The sequence below is a fragment of the Suncus etruscus genome, chromosome 4 (assembly GCF_024139225.1).
Source record: "Suncus etruscus isolate mSunEtr1 chromosome 4, mSunEtr1.pri.cur, whole genome shotgun sequence".
Taxonomy (NCBI): Eukaryota; Metazoa; Chordata; class Mammalia; order Eulipotyphla; family Soricidae; genus Suncus; species Suncus etruscus.
In genome coordinates, this window is record NC_064851.1 from 30,620,300 (window position 1) to 30,635,568 (window position 15,269).

At 43.4% G+C, this 15,269-nt stretch overlaps 1 protein-coding gene across 3 annotated transcripts in view; it reads right to left on the bottom strand.

Annotated features, from left to right (window-relative positions):
* Positions 1-9,257: 9,257 nt before the first annotated feature.
* Positions 9,258-15,269, bottom strand: part of USP33 (ubiquitin specific peptidase 33) — a 60,773-nt gene continuing 54,761 nt past the window's right edge. For 2 of the 3 annotated variants that reach the window (XM_049771468.1, XM_049771467.1), the window contains exons 24-25: positions 12,018-12,086; positions 9,258-10,472 (exon numbers count right to left, since the gene is read on the bottom strand). In XM_049771468.1, coding sequence (XP_049627425.1) covers positions 10,315-10,472; positions 12,018-12,086 — 227 coding nt within the window. In that variant the 3' untranslated portion in view covers positions 9,258-10,314. Of the gene's footprint in view, positions 10,473-12,017; positions 12,087-15,269 lie in introns of those variants that run through there. The other variant, XM_049771469.1, reaches the window with a different exon arrangement.

The window sequence follows — 15,269 nt, forward strand, 5'->3', positions numbered from 1 at the left end:
TCATGATAATATGTATGTTTAGTTTGTGAAAATTTCACTGAACTGCACTATAACACTTATGAGAACTTTACTTATTATACTTTCATAATATTTACATGTCTTTTTTTTTTTTTTGGTGGTGGTTTTTGGGTCACACCCAGCAAGTGCTCAGGGGTTACTCCTGGCTCCAGGCTCAGAAATTGCTCCTGGCAGGCATGGGGGACTATATGGGACACTGGGATTCGAACCAACCACCTTTGGTCCTAGATCGGCTGCTTGCAAGGCAAACACCGCTGTGCTATCTCTCCGGGCCCTCGGTTGACTTCTTTTCGTTTCAGAAGTCGTCTTATACGCTGGAAAATACGGTAAATAAAAGAAATTATGGTGTATAAGTACACAATGAAATGATTACTCACCATAAGATAAATTCTACAAACATGTTTGTAATCAGGCCAGAGTGATAGCACAGAGGTAGGGCATTTGCCTTGTATGTTCAATTCCCGACATCCCATATAGTTCCCCGAGTCTTCCAGTAGAGATTTCTGAGCACAGAGCCAGAGTAAACCCCTGAGTGCTGCCAGGTGTGTCCCCCAAACAAACAAACAAAAAAAACATATTTGTAATCATGGAGCTTAAATAAAGATATTTTTTTTAAAGATAAACTCATGCAATTTGATGCTATACAACTGAGCCTTAAGAGTATGCTGAATGAGTCAGTCAGAGGGAAAGAGACCAACACAGAATGATTTCTCTCATATGTGGGATACAAAGAAACATAATGGTGGAATAATCAATACCCAAGATAATGGTAACTAAGAACTGGAATCCAATTTTAAAAAACAAAACAGGGGCCGGGAAGGTGGCACTAGAGGTAAGGTGTCTGCCTTGCAAACGCTGACGGACCAAGGTTCGATCCCCTGGCGTCCCATATGGTCCCCCCAAGCCAGGGGCGATTTCTGAGCGCATAGCCAGGAGTAACCCCTGAGCGTCAAACAAGTGTGGCCCAAAATCCCCCCCAAAAAAAGCAAAACAAAACACATGGGCCGGAGAAATAGCATAAAGGTAGGGCGTTTGCCTTACATGCAGAAGGTTGGTGGTTCAAATCCCAGTATCCCATATGGTCCCCTGAGCCTGCCAAGAGAGATTTCTGAGCGTAGAGTCAGAAGTAATCCCTGAGTACTGCCGGGTGTGACCCAAAAAAAAAAAATCCACATGCCATTTGAGGGGCTGGGGGATAGGATACGGAGTGAATAGTGTCTATGGTGGAAGGAAGCCTTCAATTAGGAGGCAATGGTGCTGGTAAACAGTTATGTATGAAACCCTATCAGCAACAAATTGTAAACCACATGCAAAAACTTATTTTAAAGTTTGAGGGGTGCATTTGCAACACTTAGCAAGTACCACAACTAAAAAATGGTATGTAATAAACTCAAAGTATGTATCCATTCTCCTTAAAGGCCTTTCTCCAGAATCCTGTTTAGGAGACACCCTCTCATATCCTCATCCTGCCCTTCCTTCTTTCTAGTGTCTTAAAAAAAAAACTCTTCAGGATTCTGGAGGGGGTGGGGGAAGCCACCATGTTCAAGAACCACACTCAGGGACTGCAACCTCTCATGTGCATGACTGTGAACACTGCAATCCCCAGTGAGTACCCCAATCACAATTCTGTGTACCTCAACTGTGCAAGTCTCAGAACTAAAGGAGTGCAAATCACAGCCAGTACTACCTATTTTCCGGCGTATAAGACGACTTTTGAAACAAAAAAAAGTCAACCAAAAATCGGGAATCGTCTTATGTGCCGAGTATATTCCAAAAAATGTTTCAATATGCTGCTAAACGAAAATTGTCTGAATATTGCCACAAAACTAATTTTCCAACTCAATCCTGCACCAAATCACTGTAAGGCTGCTCGGACCGCCTCTCTAACTCAGCCAATCCAAGCAGGCTTTTTATGCATGCAAATTAGACAATGTTCTGGACCCAAATCTACACTGTAGAAAGCCTGCTCAGATTGGCCAGAGTCATAGAGGAAGTCTATTACAGTATAATCTTTGTTTTTGTTTTTGTTTTTGTGGTTTTTGGGTCACACCTGGCAGTGCTCAGGGGTTATTCCTGGCTCCAGGCTCAGAAATTGCTCCTGGCAGGCACGGGGGACCATATGGGGCGCCGGGATTTGAACCGATGACCTCCTGCATGAAGGGCAAACGCCTTACCTCCATGCTATCTCTCCGGCCCCACAGTATAATCTTTGAACCTTTGCTTGTGTCTCACTTTGGTACATACACTGTGGTACATACAGTTGCAGTACAGGAATGTTCTGATACAGGGAATATAGGCCTAAACCTATGTTTTAACTGCAAAATTAGGGGGTCGTCTTATACGCCCAATCATCTTATACACCAGAAAATACGGTAGGCCAAGTGTACAAGCACATATATAAAAGTAATCTGGGGTCACCCCAAACTGGAGTACAGAAAAAAAAATGTTTATGAGGCAAAAGAGATGGTATAGGACCAAGCCCAATTCCCTGGCACTGCATAGGTCCCCTGAACACAAGGAAAGGGTGTAACCCCTGAGCACAGAACCAAGAGTAAAGTAACATATGAGGCCCTCCATAGCCAAAAAAGTTAGTTAAAAAAAAAAGGTTAGGAGGTCAGAGAAATAGAACAGATTCCAGGGCCATAAACTGGCAATGCTTCAGCTTGGGACTAAATAAGAAACTTATTTAGTTTATTATTTTTATATATTTTATATATTTATTATTATTTATATAACACCTCCCTGGCCTCTGGGTTGATGACTTTTTTTAAACATATAAAGGGCAGAAATTGGAGCGATAGTACAATGGGTAGAGTGCATGCCTTGCACATGGCAAACCCAGGTTAAGTCCTAGCACTACATATGGTTCCCAAGTACTGCCAGGAGTAATTCCTAAGTACAGAGTCATAGAAAGCCAAACTGCTGGGTTTGGTTCCAAAACAACAACAAAGATTATAGAGGGCAGTGATTAAGAGATTAAGCCAGGGACCTAATGGTATGCTCTGCATATTCAAAACTGGCATCACATGGTCTTCTAAACACCGCTGGGAATAACTGTAACTGTAATAACCGGAAATAACAGAATAGCTGAGCCAAGTCTGGGTCGCCCCCCAAATAAAGAAAAAGAGAACATTATAACTGTGTTTATGAAGTGTATAAAGTTACAAACGCAAAGATAATACAAAGAGTAGGGTGATTGCCTGTTTGACCTGTATTTGATTCCCATCATCCCTTATGGTTCCCTGAGCCCACCAGGTGTAATACCTGAGCCAGGAGTAAGCCCTGTCTATAAACCCTGTGCACATCCTGGTGTAGAAAAAAAAAAACACAAATAAACCACAACAACAAAACAAAGAGCCATGAATTACTCATACTATGCATAATAACCAGCATACTCAATCTCTAGCACAAAAATAATGCTGTCACTGAAGTTATTTTCACAACTAAAAAAAATCCCATTTTAATATGCAAAAGACCACAAGCATGTCTCACTATCTAAAAACTGAAAAGAGGAATTTGATTCCTAATGTACTCTAAGCACCCTTCCACTTCTCTTCCTCTTGAGGGAAATGAAAAAATATCTGGAATACATGACTACTAATACATGACAGAGATAGCATTAAAGTTAAGATGTTTGCCTTGCACGCAGGGGAGTAAGGTTCGATCCCCTGCCCATACCCAGTCAAATCAGGAAAAATCCCAGAGCAGAGCCAGAAATAAGTCCTGACTACAGGCTGGAGTGGCCTTTTTTTATAAACAGGTGGGGAGGGGGTATAAGGAGAGAGAGGGTAGGAAAGAAAGTGAAGGAGGGAGGGAGAGAGACAGAGACAGAGAGAGAACACTTTATCTGGTGCAAAGTTCATTTTTCAGGAAGGAAAACTTGAACTCAAATTTGATATTGGAGTTCATGTATTTTATTTTTTTTAAGGGCCACACCCGGCAGCACTTAAGGGTTATTCCTAGCTATGTGCTCAGAAATCACTCCTGGCAGGCAGGCTCTGGGGACCATGGAATGCTGGGGATCAAACCTGGGACAACTGTGTGCAAGGTAAACCCACCCAGGCCCTACCCACCATGCTATCATTCCGGCCCAGATATTGGAGTTTATAAAGAAGGTAGGGTGCTCAGCATTATGGATTCGAGGCCAGCACCACATAGCAACCCTCCAAAAAAAAGTTTATAAAACTTACATTTTTACTTAAAACAACCACTATTACCTCAGTAGTAATCACTCCTGCCTGGTTTTGCTCAGGGGCTCACATGAGGTGCTGAGGACCAAACCAAGTCAGCCACATGCCAGGCAAGAAACTTACCCTCTGTATGTATGATTACTCTGGTCCCTTAACTCTACTTAAAACGACCATCTACAAATACGAAAACACTGCAACTTTGGTTGTTGCAGTCATAATCAAACTCCTCAATCCACAGCACCATCGACTGATGACAAGAACCGCTTTTCTTCTGACTTAAGGTACTGTCAGCCTATGTGAGCTCTCTCCCAACAACTGCCCTAAAGTGAACAGCATTGGAGGGGAAGGTATGAATCGAGGACCGAGTCCAGGATGCCCAGGACAGAACTTCAAAAGCCCTTCTCTCCTTCCCAGAGAGAAAGAAGGGGGCAGTGGAGAAAGTTCCTGCCATAGTCCGGAAAGTGAGTGCAGAGGGAATGAACAGATCTGGAATGGGGTGAGGAGAGGGGGCAAAACTGACAGAACGTTTGGATGGAATCAGATGCAATCGAATGGAATCGTCAGCTCCGCACTTGCAGGGATTGCAAAGGGAGGGAGTGGAAAGATCAGTGCGCGGGGAGCAGAGAGGTGCAAACGTTTCTGCAGGTGGCGGTGGGGTGCAAGCAGGGAGGTGGGGAGTGTCGCCTCCTTAGGAGTCCGTGTATCATTATATTATTATTATTATTATTATTATTATTATTATTATTATTATTATTATTATTATTATTATCCCTTCACAAGCAGCAGCAGCAGGCACAGCACCGTCTCTGGTCCCCAAGAGGCTCGCTCTCACCCCCTCTGCCCGTCCCCTACCTAACAACTTGCCTTGGAGCAAAAAGAGTTGCGGGTTTCCAGATTCCCCCGGGAGGGAAAACCCAGGGCTGCCCTCCGCCATCCGGGACAACTGCTCTGCCAACCCAAATCCCGCGAGAATCCGGAGATCTCGCGAGACGACTGAGAGCTATATAAGACGGAAAAAAAAAATGACACTCAGGCGTCTCGCGAGTTTCTCCCGAGTGCCAACATGGCGGCGGCACGGAGAGGAGTCGAGTACTGGGCACTTCTGGAGAATGCTTTACTTAAAGGACAGACTGTCTGGAAAACGTTGGGGGAAATGAGAGAATTAAAAAAAAAAAGTTCCTTCCGCCTGATAGAAGAATAAAAAAATAAATAAAATACAAATAAATAAAAGCAGCAAAGGACCCTCGGAGGACTCCAGACAACAACCCACCCTCGCCTCAGACACTCTCGCCGCGCGTCACGTGGCAGCCCATGCACGGCGTGCCCGTCACGTGGGCCACAACTGCCCGAGCGCGCGCCCGTCGCCTCTTCCCCCCCCCCACCCTCCCCGCGTGCACATGCGCACATGCGCGCACGCGCCCCCGCCCGCCCCACGTGGGCCTCGGCCGCCGTCGCCGTGTCCCCTCTAGCCCACCCCCGCCCGCTCTCGAATGCACCTACGGGGCTCTTGAGGCGGCCGTCTCGCTCTCTCTGTCGCCTCTCACGTTCCCTCCTCTATGATCCCTCGTCCTCCTCCCCCACCGCCACCCCCGAGGGGGAGCCCCCAGCACGAGCGCCGGCTAGCTAACCTTGCACGCGGGGCCTGGCGTCGCGGGCCGCTCGGCGAGGCGCCGTCGCCGTGAGCGCTCTCCGGCCCCGCCACGGCCCTGGCGAGGGTGGCCACCACCACTTGGGCAGGAAGTCCCGGCCGCCGCGCCGAGGCGCTTCCAGGTGGGTCCCGCCTCCCGCGCCGGCCACTTCCCGCAGCAGCGGCGGCTGCTTCCGGTCCCCTCCTCAAGGGCTCCTCCTCGCTGGCGCTGGCGGAGGCAACTGCAGGCGCGCTCACGACGCCCCCTGCTGGCCCGTCGCCGCCAGTGCAGCGCGGCCGCCTAGACTGGGAGGTGCCCGAGGCGGAGAGCAGAGCCAGGCGGGCAGATGAATGACGGCCGCCTCCTGCCCCTCCCGGCCCTACCCACGGGGGAGGACTTTTTTTTTCCTTTCTTGGGCCACACCCGTTGACCCTCAGGGCTTCCTCCTGGCTATGCTCAGAAATCGCTCCTGGCTTGGGGGACCATATGGGACGCCCGGGGATCGAACCGTGGTCCGTCCTAGGCAGACCAGACGCCTTACCGCCTGCGCCACCACTCTGGCCCCTGCGGTTTCCTAGACTGCTCTGTTCTAAAAGAGCGCGCTTGCACTTCTTGATCCTTTCTCTTTGCAGGTTTGCTTTTTTTTTTTTTTTTTCTTGTTTTCTTTTTTTTTTCCCCTTAAGGACCTGAAACTTCACAAAACTTTGCTTTTATGCTAGTTCCCTGAACCAAGGAATTGTGAAGTCCTTAATGGGAGGACTTTGGGGATTTTCTTCATGACTGTGACTCCAACTCGGGATCTCTCTGCCTGACACAAAGCGGTTTTTAATATATATATATATATATTCATTCATTCCCAGGGTCCGGAGAGAGCATAGCGGTAGGGCGTTTTGCCTGGCATGCAGCTGATCCAGGTTGGACGGAGGGGAGGGTTCGAATCCCAACATCCCATATTCTCCCCACCCCCATGCCTGCCAGAAGCGATTTTTGAGCACAGAGCCAGGAATAACCAACTTTTTGTTTTGTTTTGTTTTGTTTTGGGGTCACACCCGGCATTGCTCAGGGGTTACTCCTGGCTGTCTGCTCAGAAATAGCTCCTGGCAGGCACGGGGGACCATATGGGACACCGGGATTCGAACCAACCACCTTAGGTCCTGGATCGCTGTGCTATCTCTCCGGGTCCAGGAATAACCAACTTCTGAGGGCCGCCCAGTGTGACTCAAAAATCAAATAACTATTTATGTATTTCCTAAAGCATCAACAAACTGCAGGAAAACTCAGGGAAGAAAGCACCTCATTAAGTTGGCAGTTCCAGAGAAAAACCTCATCATTCTTGATTTTAGGGCCTGCGCTCAGATCAACTTCTGGCAGTTTCGTGGGCCATATAGGGTGCTGGGGTACCTGCGTTGGCCACGTGCAAGGCAAGCAAGCACCCTACATACCCACTGTACTCACTAGCCCCAATCTCATCATAATTTTAACTTCTTGATGATCTATAATTTGTAGACTATGCGGCCAGAGCGATAGCACAGTAGTAGGGCATTTACCTTGCACGCTGCCGACCCAGAACAGATCCGGGGTTCTATACACGACATCCCATATGGTCTCCCATGCCTGCCAAGAGTGTCTTCTGAGCGAAGAGCCAGGAGTAAATCCCGAGCACCGCAGGGTGTGAACCAAAAAACAAAACGAAAATTGTAGACTGTGTCCCAAAAAAAGAAATTTGGTAGTAAAAGCCATTAACTGGGGATGTTCTGCTGCAGATGACAAAGACTTTTTTGCTTTTGTTTTCCTCATCTTGTAGAATGACTCATACACCACACACACTAACGAATGCATATGTGAGCCTTTTATTTTGTTATCAAAGTCAAGTCGCTGAAAAAGTTTTTGTTTCATTTGAGAGTTTAACTCAGAATTTTTGTTTTAAGATAAACATATCAATAATACAATAATTCTTTCTTGAACCGAATTGCTATAAGATTTATACAAGCACTAGATACACAAAAGTAAACAAGTTTCCCTTCCTTTTTCTGTAAGACCAAAATGCAGGGCCAGAGAAAGCTGAATTGACAGAGCATGCGTCACATTTAGGAGGCTCAGATTTGATCCCTGGCACCTATGGCATGTGGTCCTTCACAAAGAGCCAGTAGTAGCCCCTGAGCACCAGTTTTGTAACCCCAAAACAAAGACCAAGCTCCATTTTTAATAATCATAAGTCTGTTCTCATCTGACAGGTCATATGCACTATACTTCTTAAGATGATTTTATTGTAATTCTTAGGTTATGAGAGTAAAATTGAGTTAAACTGTATAGTACTACAGGTAAAGCATTTTCCTTGCACGCGGTTGACCCAAATTCAATCCCTGGGACACATATGGTCCCCCAAACACCCTGAGCACAACTAATGTGGACCAATAAAATAATGTCTTAAAACACTGGCCAGACTGATGATAGTATAGCAGGTAGGGTGCTTATCATACATGTGCCAAACCCCAGATTGATCACCAGCATTCCATAATAGACCCCAGAGCCCACCTGGAGCCATTCTTGAGAGCAGAACCAGAAGTCAGCCCTGAGCACCTCCCAGTGTGCACCTTCCTAACCACCACCACCCCAAAATAAAGAAAAATCATCTTTACAATCAAACAAGCCAGACAAAGTACAAGCCAAGGCATCTGTAAGGTGGTTTGCTTTCCAGAATATGAACACCAGTGAGCCTATGGACAAGTCTATTATGTGGAAAAAGCCATACATTAAATTTGAAAAAAGAAATCAGTATCCAGGAAGGACAGGGCATCTGCTTCTGCCCTGCAGTGCTGAGAGCCTGGCACCAGCCTCTCTTTGAGGTCCCATCCAAACATAAACCAGAAGTAAATCAGGCACAGCAACTTCCATATTATTTAAGTTTTCCAACAATTTGTTATTCTGCTTATTTTGGGACCATATGATGTCAGAACTCAGGTCAGCTTCAAGCAAAGCAAGTGCCCAATCCAAGGTACTATTGATCTGGCCCCTTACAGGTTTTAGTTGGTTTTGCTTTTGTTTTTTAGGCCACATCCATCAATGCTCAGGGCTTACTCCTGGCTGTAACCTTAAATTGAGGTTATTGTTTGGTTGTAAGTAGCTGGTTTACACCATCTGTCAAAGTTGCATTTTGGGGCTTTGTTTTTTTAACTTGTCTCTGGGGAATGTGAGCTGATGTTCTTAGTTAGACATTTACTATATTATTCACTGTCCTTTAGCCAGAAATTCTCTAGTGATCAAAAAAAAAAAAGAAAATTACTCCTGCCAGTTATAGGGTAATCAATCAGAATATCTAGGGTCAAGCCCAGGTAGACCACATACAAGGTAAGCAACCTACCCACTCTACTCTCTCCCCAGCCCTTTTATATTTATCTACCAAATAAATCCAATATCCAACTTTTACATTTTTAAATCGATTTTATTGAACTAATTTTAACTATTTTAGCCGTGGTAGCTGGCCCAAACCAAAACAAAGCCATCATGAATGCTACCCAAAATTTTCAAAGTAATCCAGTTTGATTTTGTACTTGGAATATAGTTTGACATCACATAAGCAAGTAGCAGGGCATACTATATTATTTTTAATTTATGTAAGTAATTAAAAGAATCATTTGCAAGTGGCTGCAGCTTCATCAACAATTTCATGAACACATTCCATACTTCATGCTCTCAAAACAAAAGTGCCCTAGTAACTATCTCTAAGTCATTTATTGATATTAATAAATAGTATTTAGGATTTTAGGAATTGAAATTCAACATTTTACATTATAAGAGGCAATAAGTTACTGATATTTGCTGACACAAATTCCAAACTAAATACATCCTTGATACATTCAAAAAGACATTTTAAATATTAATGTTTTATTGATTAAATTTAAATAAATTAAAAATCAACATTTTTAAATATTAATATGCTAGTTCATATGTTCCAGTGCAAAATAAGTAACACCCTAATGTTTCCTGAGCTTTAGGAAATTAACATTTTTCTGACTACAACTCTCAATTTAAATAGGTTCTCTATGATATGAAGCCGTGTCAAAACTATACAATTAAATTAAGATTCCTGGAGAAGTGAAAAGATTGCTCAGAGAAGTTCAGGCTCATGAAAAAGTTTTCAAAGCAAAGTATTTACAACACTACAAAGAATACTATGGATTTGCCTGTAGTATAAAGATCAAAAATAAGCTACTGATTACCAAATGATCACAAGTAGTCCCTCCTTTCAAAAATATTACACTGAAAGAGTTGTGGTTAAGTTATTTAACATGACGTAGAGCAACCTGTGTATTATAGCATATTATACATTTTAACACATTCTTCGATAATGCCCAGTAACAAGAAATAACAAAAAAGGATTAGAAAAACAAGATGATTCACATGCTTTTTTGGAATGTTTTTTGTATGTATATATATGGGATGTGAAAACAAATTCTTATAAACTATCATCTTCAAAATTACAATGACCGAGTTTCTACTTCAATCTTTTCTTCAGCTTGTAGGCTATCAGGGTCAACATGAACAACTGGCGGACGAAGGATCACTTCAGGACCCCCACCATATATTGACTGTAAGAAATTCCATGTTTCCTCAGAAATCTGTCCAGAATCTGCTCCTAAAAATAAGTACATAGAGAAGGAACATTTTCTCATCAGCTTATTCATATGGCAAAAGCCTTTCATAGTGTACACTTGAGCCCAGAATGAATTCTATAAGGCAGAGGTCCTCAAACTTTTTAAACAGGGGGCCAGTTCACTGTCCCTCAGACTGTTGGAAGGCCAGACGGACTATAGTAAAAACAAAAACTATGAACAAATTCTGGTTTTTTTGGTTTTTGGTTTTTGGGCCACATCCGGTGACGCTCAGGGGTTACTTCTGGCTATGCACTCAGAAGTCGCTCCTGGCTTGGGGAACCATATGGGACGCAGGGGGATCGAACTGCGGTCCATCTTAGGCTAGCGCTCACAAGGCAGACACCTTACCTCTAGTGCCACCGCGCTGGACCCAATGAACAAATTCTTATGCACACTGCATGTATCTTACTTTGAAGTGAAGAAACAAAATGGGAACAAATGCAATATGTGGCCTGCAGACAGTAGTTTGAGGACCACTGCTCTAAGGCTAAGGTCTTTTGGAACATAAATTTTTCTATTACCAACCATATTGTTATGAGCTACCATCTTAAAAAGTTAGATAAGCTTTGTTTCCCAACTCCTATCAATAGCCTAAGAACTTTTCCTCAAGATAAAAAAAAAAAAAAGTGGGGGATGGCCGCGGAGAAATAGCATGGAGGTAGTAGCACGTTTGCCTTGCATGCAGAGGGATGGTGGTTCGAATCCCGGCATCCCATATGGTCCCCAAGCCTGCCAGAAGCGATTTCTGAGCGTAGAGCCAGAAGTAACACCTGAGCACTGCTGGGTGTGGCCCAAAAAAAAAAAAAAAAAAAAAAAAAAAAGCTTTTTGAGTATTTATGATCCTTCACCTACAAATCACATGCTCAAACTGGGCTCCCACAACTACAAAAAAAAATCATAAATAGCTAATTATTAAAAATGCATCTTTAGGGGCCAGAGAGATAGCACAGCGGTAGGGTGTGTTTGCCTTGCAGCTGATCCAGGACAGACAGTGATTTGAATCCTGGCATCCCATCTTTGTGCCTGCCAGGAGCGATTTCTGAGTGCAGAGCCAGGAGTAACCCAAGTGCCACCAATGTGACCAAAAACCAAAAAAATAAAAAAGCATTTTAAAAAAAAACCTTTTTGAGTTAACTATAGATTTACATGCAGCAATATAAACAATAATGTAGGCTGCCATTATACCATTTATACACTTTCCTCCAGTGACAATATCACAACTGAAGTATTGACATTGTTGAGATCATGAGATAGTTTTTATTATTCAAGAATTCATCATCATCTTGTTCTAGTATAACCACTAGTATAGTATAACCACTGCTCCCGACATACCTACCCCTGCTACCTCCATTTTTTAAGTTCTGGAAACCATTCACTTCTCTGTTGATACGACCTTTTCACTTAAAGAATATTAAATAAATATCTGGATAATATATAATCCCCTAAGGTCAATTTTTTAATTACGCATAATTCTCCAGAAATTCATAGGAATGGCAAAACATAAAGTATTTATTAGTCAAACGTACCTTGCCTGAGCATTACATTTCCACATTTAGTGACTGCAATTTTAGTATTGTCAATAGGACCTGGAGGATCTGTGTCAACAGAAAATCAATGATCAAACTACTTTTCAAAGAAATGTATCAAATAGTTGCATATTCCTCATTTATGGTCAGTTTTCCTGTTTTTGTTTTGGGGCTACACCACCTGTGCTGAGGGCTTACTCTTGGCAGGGCTTAGAGACTGTATGTGGTGTCATAGATCAAAAGGGGACGCAGTGCTGTGTGCAAAGTAAACAAGCACTTTTACTCTATACTAGCCACCAGCCCCTGCAGTTAATTCATAAGGTATCCTTTAGCTTGTTTTAGGACCACCATAATAACCTAGTGATACTGTCTGGGGGTGGGAGGTGGGAGATGAGAGGTGCTCAGGGAAACGTGTGCCAGTGAGATTGAATCTAGGCTTCCAGCATGCAAAGCATATGCTTGGCCACTGAACTATTTTCTTAGCCCACTTTCCTGAGGTCTTTTCTTTTCTTTCTTTTTTTTTTTTGGCTTTTGGTTTTTGGGCCACACCTGGAGGTGCTCAGGGGTTACTCCTGGCTCTGAACTCAGCAATCACTCGTGGCGGGCTCGGGAGACCATATGGGATGCCAGGGATCGAGCCTGGGTTTGCCTTTTGCAAGACAAATGCCCTACCCAGTGTGCTATTACTCCAGAACCTAAGTTTTTTTTTTTTCTTTTTTGGGTTCTCATTTTTTCCCCCTAAGAGAATCACAAATAAAGAGATACAGGCTCTCTCACTACTATTCCAATTATTTCTTTGCACATGTCTGACCTAGGTTCAATCCCCACAACCCATATGGTCCCCCAAGCACTGTCAGAAGTCATTTCTCAGTGCAGAGCCAGGAACAGCCCAAAATAGCTGAGTATAACCCAAATATTCTTTTATAATACATTTAGAAATTACAAGTTAAAATATATTTTAATGTCATGAAAGAGTAATTGTTTGTTGAATCACTCCTGGTGGGCACATGCAATTCCAGGGAACAAACCCTGGTTAGTCATATGCAAGGCCAGTGTCCTACACATCATATTATCTCTCCAACCCTTTTATCTTAAAATAAAATTAAGCAAGGCCAGAGGAATATCTGGGATGGGGTTGATGGCTGGAGAGCATGCTTTACATGTGGGTGTCCTCAATTCAATAGCTGTCACTGTATGATCCCTCACCACTATTGATACCAACCACCTAGCAACATACTAGAAACATATTCAGAATCTCACTGGGATAAGACAAACAAACAAACAAAAATAAAAAACAAGAAAACAAATAATATGACTCTTTACAGTTTAAGATTTAAGAAATTTTCCCTTTCAAGTTGTTTTGTTTAGTGTCACACCTGGGGGTGTTGGGGACATTCTCAGCATGGTGCTTGGGAACTGTTCTGGTAGTACTTGGGATCAAACCTGGGATTCCAGCATGCACAGTATGTGTTTCAGTCTTTGAGTCATCTCCCATCTTTGAATAAAGAAATTTTATTTTTGTTTTTGGGTCAACCCAGCAGTGCTCAGGGGCTAAGCTATCTCTGTGCTCCAAGGTCACTCCTGGTGGTAAAGAAGATCAACCCCAGGTCTCCAGCAAGGAAAGAATATATTCAGCCCTTTGAGCCACCAGTCTGGCCCAGAAATTTTCTTTTATGAGAAAAATTATTTTTTTATGGTTTGAAAGATAGTATAGAGCTTAAATTCTTACAATGCATGGAGCTGATCTAGATGCAATCCTGACACCACTATGGTCTCCAGAACATTACCAAGAGTCACTCCACATTACTGAGAACTATAGAGAGTGTATAGAAGTAACAGTATAGGTGTAAACCTAGATTGTACAGTTATGTGTGGCCAAAAACTAAACACACAGGCCAGTGGAAGAAGACTATGGTCACAGTGCAGGAGGTAAGATACTGACACTGCACGTGTCTGCTTTGGCTGTGAACCTGATTCGAATCTGTAGCACCACATAAGGTCTGTGATGCTGGGAACACTGCCAGGATTCACTCCTGCAGACCCAGGAATGTCCCTGGAGTACCACCAGGTGTGCCCTCCAGCCCTCTCTCCCAGATCCCCCCAAAAAGAAGAGACTATTTTCTCCTTGAGTGCATTATCAAAAGCTGCAAAATAAGATACAAAGGAAAAAAAAAGTATAGCAATTTCTCTACAGAAACACAGGGAAGCTATTTTACTATATTCGTGGTCTTGCTATCTTTGCCTGTTTTCTTTTTAAGTCTACAGAATAACCCAGTGTAATAAATAAGCCATTATTTATTTTGAAGCAAAAAGTACTTTACTTAAAAAAGGCTAGAGTGGTGGCCAGAGAGATAGCATGGAGGTAATTATTTTGCCTTTCATGCAGAAGGATGGTGGTTCAAATCCCAGCACCCCAGCCTGCCAGGGACGATTTCTGAGCCTAGAGCCAGGAGTAACCCCTGCAGTGACCAAAAACCAAAACAAACAAAAAGGCCAAAGTGATAAGTATAGCAATAGGACTTTGGCCCTGCACACTAGATTCGGTTCCCAGTACAGTCCTCTGAGAATTGCCAGGACTAACCACCCCCACCCCCAGCACAGAGTTGGTAAGTAAGCCTTAAACTTAGTGGGTGTGGTCCAAAAGCAAAATAAACAAGAACTTTACCCAAAAAAAAAAAAAAATGAGGCAAAACAAACATCTGAGAGAATATGGGATTCTCCAAAGAGGAAAGAACCCCCTAAAACCATAACTCACCAATGTTAGTACAGAATGAATTTTTAAATTTTTCAATAGTTAGAGGTCTAATTTTGTTCAGTTCCTTTTTTCCTGCTGTGAGTCTGCTATAGATAATGAAATAACTTTAAAAATTAAAACAACCGGGCCCGGAGAGATAGCACAGCGGTGTTTGCCTTGCAAGCAGCCGATCCAGGACCAAAGGTGGTTGGTTCGAATCCCGGTGTCCCATATGGTCCCCCTTGCCTGCCAGGAGCTATTTCTGAGCAGACAGCCAGGAGTAACCCCTGAGCACCGCTGGGTGTGGCCAAAAAAAAAAAATTAAAACAGCCTAGGGCCGGAAAGATAGCATTGAGGTAGGGCATTTGGCTTGCATGCAGAAGGGCGGTAGTTCAAATCCCGGCATCCCATATGGTCCCAAGCCTGCCAGGAGCGATTTCTTTCTTTCTTTTCTTTTCCTTTCTTTCTTCTTTTTCTCTCCTCTTCTTTCTTTCTTTCCTTTCTTTCTTTCTTTCTTT